This window comes from Lepus europaeus, unplaced genomic scaffold, assembly GCF_033115175.1.
Source record: "Lepus europaeus isolate LE1 unplaced genomic scaffold, mLepTim1.pri SCAFFOLD_66, whole genome shotgun sequence".
Lineage (NCBI taxonomy): Eukaryota > Metazoa > Chordata > Mammalia > Lagomorpha > Leporidae > Lepus > Lepus europaeus.
In genome coordinates, this window is record NW_026909534.1 from 451,933 (window position 1) to 469,598 (window position 17,666).

Sequence of the window (17,666 nt, forward strand, 5' to 3'; positions counted from 1 at the left end):
ATATGATCAGAGTCGACAAACTTGGAAGGCTTCCATAGCCTTGGCAACTCATGACGACAGCCTAGGGTGGTTACTGGCGCCATAAACTAGAGTGTCAATTTGTTGGGTCAACAACAGGAGCCACTGTGCACTTGCTCCTCATGTGGGATCTCTGTCCTTAATGTGCTGTACATTGTGATTTAATGCTATAACTAGTACTCAAACAGTATGTTTCACTTTGTGTTTCTATGTGGGTGCAAACTGTTGAAATCTTTATACTAAATTGATCTTCTGTATATAAAGAGAATTGAAAATGAATCTTGATGCAAATGGAAGGGGAGAGGGAGCGGGAGAGGGGAGGGTTGCGGGTGGGAGGGAAGTTATGGGGGGGGAGCCATTGTAATCCATAAGCTGTACACTGGAAATTTATATTCATTAAATAAAAGTTAAAAAAAAAGCAATTTATACATTCAATGCAATACCCATCAAGACACCGCAGACTTTCTTCTCAGATCTGGAAAAAAATGATGCTGAAATTCATATGGAGACACAGAAGACCTCGAATAGCCAAAGCAATATTGTACAGCAAAAACAAAGCCGGAGGCATCACAATACCAGATTTCAGGACATACTACAGGGCAGTTATTATCAAAACAGCATGGTACTGGTACAGAAACAGATGGATAGACCAATGGAACAGAATAGAAACACCAGAAATCAATCCAAACACTGACAGCCAACTTATATTTGATCAAAGATCCAAAACTAATCCCTGGAATAAGGACAGCCTATTCAATAAATGGTGCTGGGAAAATTGGATTTCCACGTGCAGAAGCTTGAAGCAACACCCATACCTTTCACCTTACCCAAAAATTCACTCAACATGGATTAAAGACTTAAATCTATGACCTGAAACCATCAAATTATTAGAGAGCATTGGAGAAACCCTGAAAGATATAGGTACAGGCAAAGACTTCTTGGAAAAGACCCCAGGAGCACAGGCAGTCAAAGCCAAAATTAACATCGGAGAAATGCAAATCAAAACCACAATGAGGTTTCACCTCACCCCGGTGAGAATGGCTCACATCCAGAAATCTACCAACAACAGATGCTGGAGAGGATGTGGGGGAAAAGAGACCCTAACCCACTGTGATGGGAATGCAAACTTGTTAAGCCACTATGGAAGTCTGTCTGGAGATTCCTCAGAAACCTGAACATAACCCTACCATACAACCCTGCCATCCCACTCCTTGGAATTTACCCAAAGGAAATTTGTTTGGCAAATAAAAAAGCCATCTGCACATTAATGTTTATTGCAGCTCAATTTGCAATAGCTAAGACCTGGAACCAACCCAAATGCCCATCAACAGTAGACTGGATAAAGAAATTATGGGACATGTACTCCATAGAATACTATACAGCAGTAAGGAACAATGAAACCCAGTTATTTGCAACAAGATGGAGGAATCTGGAAAACATCATGCTGATTGAATTAAGCCAGTCCCAAAGAGACAAATATCATTTGTTTTCCCTGATCGGCGACAACTGAGCACCAAAGGGAAAACCTGTTGAAGTGAAATGGACACTATAAGAATCAATGACCTGATCAGCTCTTGTCCTGACTCTATATGTACAATGTAATACTTTATCCTTTTTAGTATTTGTTGTTGTTGTTGTTCTAGTTCTAGTCTTTGAACTCTGTAATTAACACACAATTATTCTTAGGTGTTTTAATTTTAAATTTCAGAGTGGAAAAAGAGAGGGAGGAGATGTACAATTTGGGACATGCTCAATTGGTCTTGCCCCAAATGGTGGAGTTAGAAATGTGCCAGGGGATTCCAATACAATCCTATCAAGGTGGCATGTACCAATGGCATCTCACTTGTGCAAGTGATCAATTTCAGTTCACAATTGATGGCTCAGATAGGTCGAAGAGTCAAAGGGATCACACAAACAAGACAAGTGTCTGCTAATACTGAATGATAGAATCCAAAAGGGAAAAAATGATCCAACATGGGAAGCGGGATACACAGCACACTCATAGAATGGCAGATGTCCTAAGCAACACTCTGGCCTCAGAATCAGCCCTTAAGGCATTTGGATCTGGCTGAAGATTCCATGAGAGTATTGTAGGCATGGAAAGCCAAGATACCATGGAAAAGAAAAAAAAAAAGAAGAAGAAGACCTAAATCAAAGATCTCTGTGAGTATGATCCCAGTGGAAAGAACGGGGCCATCAAAGAAGGAGGTACCTTTCTCTGAAGGGAGGAGAGAACTTCCACTTTGACTATGACCCTATCGGAATAAGATCAAAGTCAGCCCACTCTGAAGGTTTCCATAGCCCTGGCAACTCATGACTAGAGCCTAGGGAGATTACTGACGCCATGAACAGGAGTGTCAAATGGTTAAATCAGCAACAGGAGTCACTGTGGACTTACATCCCATGTGGGATCTGTCCTTAATGTGTTGTTCAATGTGCAGTGATGCTATAACTAGTACTGAAACAGTATTTTTACACTTTGTGTTTCTGCGTGGGTACAAACTGATGAGATCTTTACTAATTATATACTGAATCGATCTTCTGTATATAAAGATAATTGGAAATGAAAAAAAAAACCTGGTGTTAAATTGGAAATGGCATAGAAAATTAAATAATTTAAAAAAAATATTATGTAGGATCTCTGTCTTTAATGTGCTGTACACTCTTATTTAATGCTATAACTAGTGCTCCAGTATTTTTTTTCACTTTGTGTTGCTATATAGGGGCAAACTGTTGAAATCATTACCTAATATATACTAAACTGATCTGTATATAAAGAGAATTGAAAATGAATCATGATGTGATTGGAAGGGGAGAGGGAGCGGGAAAGGGGAGGGTTGTGGGTGGAAGGAAAGTTTTGGGAGGGGGAAGCCATTGTAACCCATGAGCTGTACTTTGGAAATTTATATTCATTAAATAAAAGTTTAATAAAAAAAGTGAAAAAAAGAAAATGCAAATTTCTACAAAGTTAAAAATATTATTTAAACATTAAAAAAAATAAGACCTGGTGCATTGAATCAAATCCCATAATTTGGAACAGTTTTAAGAGTCAGAACTGGGAAGAAAGGATAGTACCCACAAGGGAGACCAGGAGGAAGCACCTGGCTCCTGGCTTTGGATCATTGCAATGCGCTGGCTGCAGCCCACCAGCCATAGTGGCCATTTGGGAGATGAACCAATGGAAGGAAGACCTTTCTCTCTGTCTCTCTCTCTCACTGCCTAACTCTGCCTGTCAAAAAAAAAATCAACAAATGACAAAAATGATGAGGATGTGGAAAAAAGTTACCCTGGTCCACTGTTGGTGTGAATGTAAACTGGTGCAAGCCACTGTGAAAGACCATATGGAGATATCTTACAAATCTGATTACAGACATACCATAATCCAGCCATCCCACTCTTTGGAATTTACCCAAACCAAAAGAAATTAGCATATGCAAGAGTTATCTATAACCCCATGTTCACTGCAGCACAATTCACAATAGCTGAGGTCTGGGAACAATCCAGATATCAATCAATTGTTGACTGGATAAGAAAATCATGGTATATACACACTACGGCGTACTACTCAGCTATAAAAAAAAAAAAAAGAAAAAGAAACCCTGTCTTTTGCAACAAGATAGATGAAACTGGAAATCATTATACTTAGTGAAATAAACTAGTCTCCAAAATACAGATATCATATGTTTTCCCTGATCTGAGGTAGCTAATAGAGTACCTAAAATGTAATGTATTGGAATTAGATACACTTTTTCAGATTCGATGATTGTTTAGAGCGCTTGTCTTTTCCATTGAGGAACAGTGATTCTTTTTATTTTTTTCCTTCATACTATTTGCTCACTTGTTGAACTCTTACTTAGTGTAGGGTTAACTATACAATCATTTTGTAAAAGTTAAGTGGGAATGTGAGAGGGAAGAGGAGAAAGGGTTGGAGTGTGTGTGGGAGGGAGGGTATCGAGGGAAGTGTCACATTCATTAGTCTGTATATGTGAAATATATCAAACTTGTATTACTTAAAATTTTAAAAGGAAGTAAATATTTAAAATTCAAAAAATTTATACCAATAACAAGGAGAATTTTAAAGGTGTTTATATATATAATATATATGTGTGTGTGTTTATGACATTACAATGTAAATACACATATATATAATTTGTAATATAAATGTACACAGAGCAACATTTTGAAATTTGTATAATGTATTTATCGTCAGAAAAGAATACTCAGATTTCTGTAATGATCCAGTTTCTGAAAATTACAAGAATGAAGAGTAAGCCATCAAGTTGTAGCTCATAAAGTCTGTTTCTCTGTTTCTCCAAGTCTACCAGCCTCTAAAATTAAATAAACATACATAATTCTGGGATAAAAATAACATTAAGATCCCACTATTTTCCCACATAATTTTCGGGAAATATACTAGTATCTAGAAACACAGTGGCAAATTTATCTATGAATAAAATATATGTATGTTATATATGTTACATATATTCATATATATACTACGTTGAGGAGAAAGAATTATTACCCTTGGCTAAAATGGCCCTGAGACACTGTGTACCTGACAGTTTCCAGAAGGCAACTTACAGAATGTTGGGGGTGATGATGATCTTACAATAAAAATTAAATCACCATGGCCACAGATTCACAGGGTTAGGATTGGTCTAGACTAAAGTATTTGTGCAAAAGAGTGACTCCAGTGAATTTAAAAATTAACAAATTTTCATAATAAAAGGTTAATTTCAAGTTCCATGAATGTCTATAAAGCTAAGAATGAAATCTCCTGCTAATGAGTGATGGAACTGGCCCTAAATTGTTCTGATATACTGTGAAAATAAAATTTGGACATCTGCCAGAATTTGATAGCCTTACAATGATAAAGTAAATCATGGTAGCCTTAAGTGCCCTGCACTAGAATTGGCACAAATTAGGTTATTATTTATTGAGGTGGTAATAATAAATTTGAATCAACATGAAAAATAGAGAAATGTATTCATTTCAATATATGTTTTATATTGATAGTTGTGTGTACAAATGGTAAATTTAGTAGAAGCAGGAATAAGGTTACAAGGAGATGTAACAGATATTAATAAAAGTAGCCCTCAATACACATTTAAATACAGAAAATCTATGCTTTCTTAAATCAAAGAAAGTTTATGCCATTAAATTCAGTAATTTTAAAACCAAGATAAAATTGTCTTGATCTAATGAATGGAAATTTTAAAGAGAATGACAATTTTGTTTCTCGAAATATAAAGAAGCTATAAAAAAGTGTCCTTGAAAGTGTAAAAGAATGTAATGTTCTAAAATTATTTGATAGGCCATAAAGATGGAGATTGCTAAGACAACTTGAACATTATTTAGTGCATTCATGACATGAAAATATAAGTGCCCAAAAGAATCATCATACATTGGCAGTGCTAAGATTGCTTTCCATGTGGATATTGACATACTCAGATGAAATTAATAAAATGAAAGACAAAATATAGAAAATTGATGCACATGGAAGTTAAAACTTTGTCTTGCCCTTAGTAACAATGTCATTTTAATGTGAGCCATAATTAAAAACAAATATGTGGATGAATATTTGGTGAAAAAACAGTCTGGAATAAACTGGAAAAATTACAGTATGATATAGACTTGTAGTTTGGAAAATTTCCACAATCAGAAAATAATTTAAAGTTCCAGGAGCATCTAGAAACATTAATAATGTATCCTATGCTGATGACCATGATGGTGCTGGCACTGCAATGTACTCAAATCCTATACACATGACAGTTGCTGGGACAACTTCCAGCATTTAGAGTGAGTAGATGACCACACAATTATAAATCAAACCGTGGGGCCCATCATTTCCCTGTGTTAGGAATGTTACAAATCAGGTTACTCATTACACATGCAGGTGACAGTAGTAAATGACAAAATAAATATGCACTCCATGGAAGGCATTTAATTTTGATTATATGGTATATAAATTAGTAATTTGGCAGAAACAGAGTCATAATCATATAGAGATGGGCTAATAATTGGATGGTGGAGTAGGGAGGGAGCTTACTGCTCTAGCCCAGGAGAAAATAGTTTTTAAAAAGTGGAAATAGAGTAGTCTCAGGGAAGAGTTAGGTAAAAAATGACAGAGGGAATTCTACTGATATTAGAGGGATGCAGTGAACCCACATGGATGGCATGGTGCCCACGGATCACGACTCCAACAGCTGAGAGCCTATGCACCAGAACTGGAAAGTGAGGTGAGACAAGACCACAGTAGCCTGAGCCACCGGCAAAAATGTGGCAGGAAACTAGAGGAAATGAGGCTTAAGTATCCAAGGGAAAGTGTGCCAGCCAAACTAGAGGAGAGAGAAAACAAAGGGACAGTACAGACACGTTTCTCTCTCTCCAATCACCTCACAAAGACATGCAACCTAATAGAGCAGGAGCCATTTTGGACATACATAACATCTGTGCCAGCTTGTGTCTGCATCAGGCAAGCAGCCGAGTGGAGACTCCTAACTCCTAACTCTGGATGGATGCAATGGCTGGAGCTGCCACAATCCAAAGCCAGGAGTCAGGAGCTTCTTCTGCATCTCCCACATGGGTGCAGGGCCATCTTCTACTGCTTTCCCAGGCTATAGCAGAGAGCTGGATCAGAAGAGGAGCAACCGGGACTAGAACCAGTGCCCACATGGTATGCCAGCATTTCAGGCCAGGGCTTTAACTTACTGTGCCACAGCGCTGGTCCCAACCTTTCTTCCTTATGGGAGTACCTATTGTATGGGATGTAATTTCCAGCAAATGGCTCTGTCACATGGTTATGTTGATTTTGGAAAAAGTCCTTCACATTCATTATATTCTTAAGTTCTATCCCTTGTTTGAACTACATGTGTTATGAGGTATTCCTTCTGACAAAAGGCTTTCCCACATTTATTACAAGATTTCCACCATGTAATAAATTCTCAATGTTATATTGTGTGATATTGGCATAGTTTTCCAACACTCATTCCATTCATATGGTTTCTCCCCCATGTGAATTCTGATGTTTTATGGGGTGTTACTTATGGATAAAGGCTTTTCCATATGCATTATATACAAAGTGTTTTCCCACATATGAATTAGATGATGTGCAATGAGGGCTGAACTATGGGAAAAAGCTTTCCAAGTCATTATGTCCAAAAGGTTTCTTTTCATGTGAATTTTCTGATGCATTCTGAGATGTGACTTATTGCCAAGGGCTTTTCTACAGTCATTGCATTCATGAAGTTTCTCTCCGATGTGAATTCTCTGGTATGATATGAGCTATGATTTACAACATATGATTTATAAAGGCTTTTCCACACTCATTAGATTGATACGGTTTCTGCCCTGTGTGAATTCTGTTTTGATATAACTTATAGAAAAAGGCTTTTACACAGTCATTACATTTATAAGGTTATTTCCCTGTGTGAATCTTCTGATGCATATGGAGTTGGAAGTTAAAATCAAGTTTTTCCACAGTCATTACATTCATGAAGTTTCAACATTGTGTGCATTCTCTGGTGCATTATGAGGTTTGACTTTTGTCCAAAGGCTTTTCCAGTCATTATATTCATAAGGTTTCTGCCCTGTGTGAATTCCCTGATGCATGATGAAGGTTGACTTATGGCTAAATGCTTTCCACAGTTATTACAATCATGAGTTTTCTACCCTGTGTGAATTCTCTGCTGTGATGAGTTTTGTCTTTTGTCAAAAGGCTTTTCCAAAGTCATTACATTCATGAGGTTTCCTCCCTGTGTGAATTCTCTGATGTTTCTAAAGGATTGACTTTTATCCAGAGGCTTTCCCTTGGTCATTACTTTCATGGGTTTTCTCCCCTGTGTGAATTCTCCAGTGTGATATGAGGTGTGACTTTCATACAAAGGCTTTTCCATAGTCATTACATTCATGAGGTTTCTGCTCTGTGTGATTTCGCTGATGTATCATGAGGCCTAACTTATGGCCAAAGGCTTTTCCACAATCATTATTTATGAGGTTTCTCCCCTGTGTGAATTCTCTAGTGTAATATGAGGTATGACTTGTGTCCAAAGGCTTTTCCACAGTCATTTCATTTATGAGGTTTCTGCCCTGTGTGAATTCGCTGGTGTATGATGAGGTATGACTTTTGTCTAAAGGCTTTTCCACAGTCATTACATTTATGAGGTTTCTGTCCTGTGTGAATTTGCTGGTGTTTGATGAGGTCTGACTTTTGTCCAAATGCTTTTCCACAGTCATTACATTTATGAGGTTTCTCCCCTGTGTGAATTCGCTGGTGTATGATGAGGCCTGACTTTTGTGCAAAGGCTTTTCCACAGTCATTACATTTATGAGGTTTCTCCCCTGTGTGAATTTGCTGGTGTACGATGAGGCCTGACTTTCGTCCAAATGTTTTTCCACAGTCATTACATTTATGAGGTTTCTCCCCTGTGTGAATTCGCTGATGTTGCATGAGGTATGACTTGCATCCAAAGGCTTTTCCACAGTCATTACATTCATGAGTTTTCTCCCCTGTGTGAATTCGCTGGTGTATGATGAGGCCTGACTTTTGTCCAAAGGCTTTTCCACAGTCATTACATTTATGAGGTTTCTCCCCTGTGTGAATTTGCTGGTGTACGATGAGGCCTGACTTTCGTCCAAAGGATTTTCCACAGTCATTACATTTATGAGGTTTCTCCCCTGTGTGAATTTGCTGATAGTATATGAGGTGTGACTTTTTTCCAAAGGCTTTTCCACAATCATTACATTCATGAGGTTTCTGCCCTGTGTGAATTCTCTGGTGTATGATGAGGCGTGACTTTTGTCCAAAGGCTTTTCCACAGTCATTACATTTATGAGGTTTCTCCCCTGTGTGAATTTGCTGATGGTATATGAGGTGTGACTTTTGTCGAAAGGCTTTTCCACAGTCATTACATTTATGAGGTTTCTCCCCTGTGTGAATTTGCTGATGTTTCATGAGGTGTGACTTGCATCCAAAGGCTTTTCCACAGTCATTACATTCATGAGGTTTCTCCCCTGTGTGAATTCGCTGGTGTATGATGAGGTCTGACTTTCGTCCAAAGGCTTTTCCACAGTCATTACATTCATGAGGTTTCTCCCCTGTGTGAATTCGCTGGTGTATGATGAGGTGTGACTTTCGTCTAAAGGCTTTTCCACAGTCATTACATTCATGAGGTTTCTCCCCTGTGTGAATTCGCTGGTGTATGATGAGGTCTGACTTTCGTCCAAAGGCTTTTCCACAGTCATTACATTCATGAGGTTTCTCCCCTGTGTGAATTCTCTGGTGTATGATGAGGGCTGACATCCACAGAAAGCCTCTTCCACAATGAAGGCATTTATAAAGTTTCTCCTCTGTGTGAATTCGCTGATGGTTTATGAGGTATGACTTTTGTGTAAAGGCTTTTCCACAATCACTACATTCATGTGATTTCTCTCCTGTGTGAATTTGTTGACATTTCCTGAGGACTGACTTTTGTCCAAAGTCTTTTCCAGAGTCATTACATTCATAAGGTGAATTAATACTGAGTGATTTTCCACAAGGGTTACATGTGTAAAGTTTTTCCCTTGTATTTAGTCTGTGATTTATTGTAAGATGTGACTGGTGAATGACAGGTTCAACATACTTAATGTACTTATAAAATTTCTTTCTTGTGTGAGTTTGTTGATGCATATTGAGGCTAGAATTTTCATGGATAGCTTTTTCTATTTGAGTTGTTTTTCCAAAAGTGACAGTTGATTTATTACAGTTTTCTGCCATATGAACCCTCTCAGATTTACAGAACATCTTTCTTGTGAAGACTTTTGCTTGTCCAGTGGGTCCAAATGGCTGCTTCATGATGTGAATATTGTCATACTGACTAAGAGGCTCACAGAAGTGAAGAGATTTTCCAGGTATCTTAGTGTTATCAAATTTCTCTCCAGCCTGTAGTTGATCAGGCCCACTGTGGGGATACACAGTGTGACATTTATTGCATTCCTCAGGATTCAATCCTGAATAGATTCCCTTTTTAATAATCATTGTTGGAATATGGCTTGAATTTAAACTAAGGGTTTTTCTTAATTCAACTCTCTTGTGAGCTGATGTCTTGTTATTTTTCATAAAATCCTGATTCAGATTTTTGTCCTGACTTTCCAGGTTGATCTTAATCAGGTCATCCATTTTCATGACCACTGAAATGAGAAAAAAGCAATCATGTCACTGAATCACATGTTACTGTTTCTCCTGGCATACTCATGTAAAGAGAATGAAGTTACTTGTTATCCAAGTGGCATAAGATTTTCACAGAATCAGTATGAGGTACTTATTTGTGACCATTATATGGTTTTTCTCCTTAATACATTAATATACCATGAGGTTTCCCAATGTTCAAACCTGATCCTTTTTACTATGGGAATTTGTCAAGGATGGTAGAATGACATTTGTGCTATGATGAGTGGGATGCCTGCTCTGGCTACTCTGCTTTCAGTACAGATCTCTGCCTATGTAAACTGGAAGGAAGCAGATAATGTTTCATGTGCCTGGGAACCTGTGAGACACCAGGGAAGACTAGAGGAATTCTAGAGCTCTGGTTTCAGACTAGTTAGACTTAAGTGTTGCAGACATCTGGGAAGTGAGCTAATAGAGGGCCTCTTTCTCTCTTTCTTCTCTCACTATCACTCTGCCTTTCACAAAGATGAAATAATTATAAAATATTTTAAAGAATGGACAAATATTTAATAAAAATATTCACCCACTACCTAGCAACCATTTTTCTCCTGTCCTTTTTCTCCAGTTTATTTTTATAAAAATTGTGTGCTTTTTGATTCTCCGATATTTCAACCATAAACATGAAAAAGTTTTACTGATCATTTACTTGCAGGTGGAGAAGAGTGAAATGTGCCTGTACTTTAAGCAGGACAACATTTAAGGAGTATGATTTGGATCTAAGATTGTCTCATGTTCAGTCTTCCTAGGTAAACATCATTTGTGGGATTTTTCAAATGAAAAACTACTTTGTCTCTACTCTATGCCAGCTTCCCCAAATTCCTAAGGACACCCAACACCTTCAGCCTCTCAGAAATACAACAGGTAGAGAAAAGTCCCAATCTACCACTTTAGTTAAACACTCCCAATCAGTTTGAAGAATTTGTTTCTGCAAACTGGGATGTGCTCATCTTCTTTGAAAAGTGTTTTCTAGCTCATTCTGAAATCATCAGTGCTGGTTACCTCCTCTCGATTCTTTCTGTAAACATTCCTGTGTGATAATTTGAATTTCTAGATGCTTTTAATCAGTTGCCTCCTATTTTCACTGAAAGCTTCATTTCCTATGCTTTTCTTATCTTTTTATTTGCTTATTTTTCAATGATACTGAAAAATAAGAGAGAAATCATACTTCAAACTCCACCCTTAACAAAATCTAAGCCACTCAACATAAACCCAGGAGGCTACTTGAGCTTGGGTCTCAAAAGCGCATTACTTTCTTGGTGAGTCTAGGATCACTTATTTTCATGTTTTATATAAGTTCATGCTTAGTTTATGATTTCTTTTCTTTCAAAGATTTACTTTATTTACTTGAAAGCTAGAATTATAGAAAGAGATAGACAGAGAGAAGCCTTCCATATGCTGATTCACTCCCCATATGGGAACAACAAACCAATGCTGGGCCAAGATGAAGTTAGGAGCCAGGAGTGTCTTTTCTGTCTCCAACATGGGTACAGGGGGCCAAGGACTTGGGCCAACCTCTTCTCTTTTCTCAGGTACATTAGCAGAGAGCTGGATTAGAAGAGGACCAGCTGGGACTTGAAATGGCACCCATATGCAATGCTAGTGCTGCAGGCTGGAGCTTTAACACACTGCACCACAGTGTCATTCCTAGCTTCATAATTTATGATGTCACAACACAGAGGCTTACTCATGACCATTTTTTTTTTAAAGATTTATTTATTTAATTGAAAGTCAGAGTTACAAGAGAGAGGAGAGGCAAAGAGAGAGTAAGCTCTTCCATCCAATGGTTCACTCCTCAATTGGCCACAGAGGCCAGAACTGTGCTGATCTGAAGCCAGGAGCCAGGAACTTCTTCTGGGTCTCCCTCAGGTGCAGGGGTGCAAGGACTTAGACCATCTTCTACTGCTTTCCCAGGCCATAGCCAAGAGCTGGTTTGGAAGTGGAGCAACTGTGTCTCGAACTGGTGCCCATATGGGATGCTGGTGCTTCAGCCTAGGGTTTTAATTCACTGCACCACAGCACCGGCCACATGACCATCTTTTAGCATTTACTTATTTGCTTACTTGAGAGTCAGAGAGACAGAATGAAAGATAAAGACAGACTGAAACAGAGGTTTGCCAACTATAGGCTCACTCCTCAAATGTTTCCAACAGACTATAATTTTCTTATTTATTTGAGAGGCACAGAGGGAAAAAAAAAGAGACTAAAAAAGAGAGTTCACACTTATTGATTCAGTCCTGAGCAAGTTCTATGCCTGGGCAAAATCATGAGAGGGAACTCAATCTGAGCAATGAGTTAGAAATAAGTTTCTGGGGGCTGGCATTGTGGTAAAGCAGGTAAAGCTACCACCTGCAGTGTCAACATCACTTATGGGCACCAGTTTAAGTCCTAGCTACTCCACTTCTGATCCAGCACCCTGCTATGGCCTGGGAAAGCAGTAGAAGATGGCCCAAGTCCTTGGACCCCTGTACCCATGTGGGAGACCTGGAAGAAGCTCCTGGCTCCTGGCTTCAGATCAGTACAGCTCCAGCCATGACAGCCAATTGGGAAGTGAACCAGTGGCTGGAAGACCTCTCTCTCTCTCTCTGTCTCTCCTTCTTCTCTCTGACTTTGAAATAAATAAATAAATCTTTAAAAAAAAAAAAAAAAAGAACAGAAACAGGGCAGCACCGTGGCTCAATAGGCTAACCCTCTGCCTGTGACACTGGCACACCTGGTTCTAGTCCCAGTTGGGGCACTGGATTCTGTCCCGGTTGCCCCTCTTCCAGGCCAGCTCTCTGCTGTGGTCCGGGAGTACAGTGGAGGATAGCCCAAGTCCTTGGGCCCTACACCCACATGGGAGACCAGGAGAAGGCTCCTGGCTTCAGATCAGCATGGTATGCCAGCCACAGTGTGCTGTGGCCATTGGAGGTGAACCAATGGTAAAGGAAGACCTTTCTCTCTGTCTGTCTCTCTCACTCTCCACTCTGCCTGTCAAAAAAAGAAAAAAAGACCAGAAACATTAAGATTAAAAAAATAAGTTTCTGTATGTTGCCTAACTAACAAGCACTGAAGGAACTAATAAGTGCATGAAGGAAAACGTATAAAAGTATAGATAAGGACAAGTTAGAATTTGGGGAATGTATCAAACCTAAATAAAAGCCTTAGTAACATCAGGAAATGACTGGATTTTTTTTTTTTAATCAAAGAACATCTTCACTAAGAACAAAATTTAGAAAAGATACTGGTATCTCTAAATGCCTGTGTCTGATCCACAAAACCAGCTGTCAGCAGGAGTAAGGCTTGAGAAAATTTCATGGAAAGACTACTAGTCAACATATACACACTTTCTGCTTTGGCCTCCCTGTCTCTTATGTGCAGACTGACCTGAAAGGCTCTGATTCAAGCATTTGTCCACCATCCATGGCTCTTCTCCTTGCTCCAACTTGAAGATTAAGTCAGGTTTGGTAATGCAGTGCCCTATTAATGGAAACAAAGTAAGACTTTGTAAAATCACTATCTTGGATTATTTGAAGGACTACAGCTTGGTTAAGGAGCTATGCAACAAATGTTCCAATTTGAATCTTTTGTTAGATGGTAGATATTCAGATTATTCATGGACTCAAATTCTAATCCTGTCCAATATTAAACATTATAAAGTGTTCCCTTGCTTGTCAAATAGCAAGAAAATGTTATCACTGGGAATGTGATGGGTGTCACTCACCCAAGGAGAAGAGGCTGCTGTAGGTCTCCAGCATCACATCTCTGTACAGGGTTTTCTGAGCATTGTTCATGTTCTGCCATTCCTCCCAGGTAAAGTACACAGCCAGGTCTTCAAATGCTATCATCACCTGTAACATTACACTTCCAGTCAACATGTTAACTCTGTCACAAAACAAACACTGACAGTTGTGTATGAATATGAAGGAAAAAGGAAGGATATGGTTTTACATTAGACTTGTTGAGTGTTTAGAAAGCCACACAGAGCATTCAACAGAGTCAAACCCATTATCTACTGGCTGTGCGAAATGCCCAAGCTGGAGGGAAACAGGAGGTTCAAATCACAAAGGCCACATCTGTCAAGGGGAATTGCACAGCAGGCTAAAAGAGGGGCAATACTGACTACACCGCAAGGTGGAGGCGCTGGCCTATTTTTTAAGATTATTTATTTGAAAGGCAGACTTACAGAGATTGGGAGAGACAGGGAGACAAAAGGATATATCTTCTATCTACTGTTCATTTCCCAAATGCCCACAATGGCTGGGACTGGGCCAGGTCAAAGCCAGGAGCCTGGGACTCCGTGGGTCTCCCATATTGATGGAAGGGTCCAAATACTCAAGTCATTTTCACTGCTCTTTCAATCAGATTAGCAGGGAACTAGATTGGAAGTGGAGCAGCAAGGACTCAAATCCTTTGTTTACATGGGATGTCAGCATTGATAGTGGAGGCTTAGCCTGCTGGATCACAATTCTGGTGACTATTGCAGGTTCTTAAACAAATCTCTAAGCATTTTTCTCAGTGAGTCACAAATGCAGATTGTACTGCAGACATTCCCAGGTTCTCTTTTTGGGCAAATAATTCCATTGCTTTCACTTTAATTATGTATAATGTTATTTCAAATATTTATCATTTCAATGTTTTGGGCAGTTATTTCAATTGTTTATCAGTAGAATAATCATAGACAAGGGCAAAAGCTAATTTGTATTCTTTGTCTTACCTGTATTTTCTCTCTTACTTAAAAATATTTATTAGCTTGATAGAGCAAAATGTTGATGTACTGAGAGATAGAGAGCTTTGACACATTAATTCACTTCCTAGATAACCACACCAAACAGAGGTGGGGCAGGACTGAAGCCAGGATTGAGGAATGGAATCTAGGCCTCCTTCATTAGTGACATCACCATTGCTTCCCCAGGTCTGCATTATCTGGGAGCTAAAAACTAGAGCCAGCATTGGAAATCAAACATAGACACTCTGAGGTGGCATCATAAACACTAAGCTAAATGTCTGCCCTGTCTTTTAATATATTTTTTTCTCTGACATATTGGAAATGATATGCATGGTATTTTCCTGGAAATTATTTTCTGTTCATTCCCATTGCAGTTTCACTGATGATTTCTTGCCTTTTATTCTCAATGCTTCTACATACTTCTCCTTAACATTGCCCATTCAAGAGTCAGTATTGCAGACCGGCACTGTGGCTAAACAGGCTAATCCTCCACCTAGCGGTGCCAGCACACCGGGTTCTAGTCTCGGTCGGGGCACTGGATTCTGTCCCAGTTGCCCCTCTTCCAGGCCAGCTCTCTGCTGTGGCCCGGGAGTGCAGTGGAGGATGGCCCAAGTCTTTGGGCCCTGCACCCGCAAGGGAGACCAGGAGAAGCATCTGGCTCCTGGCTTTGGATCAGCATGTTGCACCAGCCACAGCGCGCTGGCCGCGGCGGCCATTGAAGGGTGAACCAACAGCAAAGGAAGACCTTTCTCTCTGTCTCTCTCTCTCTCTCACTATCCACTCTGCCTGCCAAATAAATAAATACATAAATAAGCCTCCAGTAGATTCTTCACACATTCCTTATTCTATTCCAGAATCCAATTCAGCTTCTCAAAGGTATTAAGGACTCCATTACTCTAACAATTCAAAAACAAACTTAACTGATTTGTGTTTTAGCACTAGGTAACTCTTCCACTTGCGGAATGCTAAGTGTTTACTTCATAGGTAGCACTAAAACACTGCTCAGTACATCATCTACATTTAGACTGTTTCAGACAACACGACCCCAAAAATGTAGCATATTGTGCTTAGTTTCAACTCAATTCATGTAACAAATATATATTTTGCTATAGCAACAGAAAGACAAGAGACCAAACTGCATTATGATAGATGACAGTAATGATGCATAATTGTGCCAAATTCATCATTCATTTCTGTATATACCATGAGAACAAATTTTATGTTTATTTTTCTATTTTAAAATTTTTAAAGATTTATTTATTTATTTGAAAGTCAGAGTTACACAGAGAGAGGAGAGGCAGAGAGAGAGAGGTCTTCCATCTGCTGGTTCAGTCCCCAATTGGCTGCAATGGCTGGAACTGCACCAATCTGAAGCCAGGAACCAGGAGCTTCTTCTGTGCCTCCCACATGGGTTCAGGGGCCCAAGGACCTGGGCCATCTTCCACTGCTTTCCCAGGCCATAGTAGAGAGCTGGAGAAGAAGTGGAACAGCAGGGTCTCAAACCGGTGCCCATATGGGATGCCAATGCTTTAGACCAGGGCATTAACCCACTGAGCCACAGAGCCAGCCCCATATTTTCCATTTTAATTAACTAGTATACTGGGACCAGCACTGTGGCATAGCAGGTAAAGCCACTGCCTTCAGTGCTGGCATCCCATATTGGTGCCAGTTCAAGTCCCAGTGGCTTTCCTTCCAATCCAGCTCTCTACTATGGCCTGGGAAATCAGTAGAAGATGGCCTAAGTCCTTGGGCCCCTGGACCCATATGGGAGGTCCAGAAGAAGCTCTTCACTTCTAGCTCTGGATCAGTGCAACTCTGGCCATTGTGGCAAATTGGGGAGTGAACCAGCAGATGAAAGACTCTCTCTCTCTCTCCCTCTGCCTCTCTGTAACTCTGGCTTTCAAATAAATTTAAAAAAAATCTAAAAAGAAAATAAATAAATAAACTAGCATTAAACACCTAAAATAAGTACTGACAAACTGGGGGATAATTAAAAAAAAAAAAAAAAAAAACCACTTACAGGTGATATATTCATTTTCTTTCCTCTTAGGAACATGTGGAGGACCCAGAATCATACCTGGGAGAGAAGGTGAATGACAAGAGTTCAAAGAAAACTCTGGAGGCCAACGCTGTGGCATAATGGGTAAAGCTGCTGCCTGCAGTGCCAGCATTCCATATGGGTGCTGGTTTGAGTCCTGCCTGCTCAACGTACAATGTAGCTATCTGCTATGTCCTGAGAAAGCAGTGGAACATGGTCCAAGTCCTTGGGCCCCTACACCTTCATGGGAGACCCAGAAGCTCTTGGGTCTTGGCATTGGATCAGCTCAGCTCCAGCCTTTGCAGTAATTTGGAGGGTGAGCCAGCAGATAGAAGTGTCTCTCTCTCTCTCTCTCTCTCTCTGCAACTCTTTCAATAAATAAATGAAATCTAAAAAAAAAAAAAAAAAACCTGTACTTTCCTTCTGCACTGAACAGTGGGAAAAAAAGAATATGATAGAATGCATAAATAACAATAAATACATTAACCAAGAAAATACCAGCTTTACTGTGGAGGAATAAACCTGTAAAAATGGAAATACATAGGAAAATGCACCCACCTATATTACGTGGCAGAGATTAAACAGAAGTTATCATTGGTTTAACGAAAGCATTATCTACAGATTTTTTAAAATAATAGTGTAAAAGTAAAAAGAAATGTTAAGAGTGTTCAAATAAATGATTATCAAAGATAAACATTATG

The 17,666-nt window shown here is 39.3% G+C and overlaps 1 protein-coding gene across 1 annotated transcript in view; it reads right to left on the reverse strand.

Moving 5' to 3' along the window:
- Positions 1-4,198: 4,198 nt before the first annotated feature.
- LOC133755629 (zinc finger protein 84-like) overlaps positions 4,199-17,666 on the reverse strand; it is a 62,747-nt gene continuing 49,279 nt past the window's right edge. The window contains exons 3-5 of the mRNA XM_062185698.1: positions 13,923-14,083; positions 13,586-13,678; positions 4,199-10,185 (exon numbers count right to left, since the gene is read on the reverse strand). Of these exons, the coding sequence (XP_062041682.1) occupies positions 8,087-10,185; positions 13,586-13,678; positions 13,923-14,083 (2,353 nt within the window). The 3' untranslated portion in view covers positions 4,199-8,086. The remainder of the gene's footprint in view (positions 10,186-13,585; positions 13,679-13,922; positions 14,084-17,666) is intronic.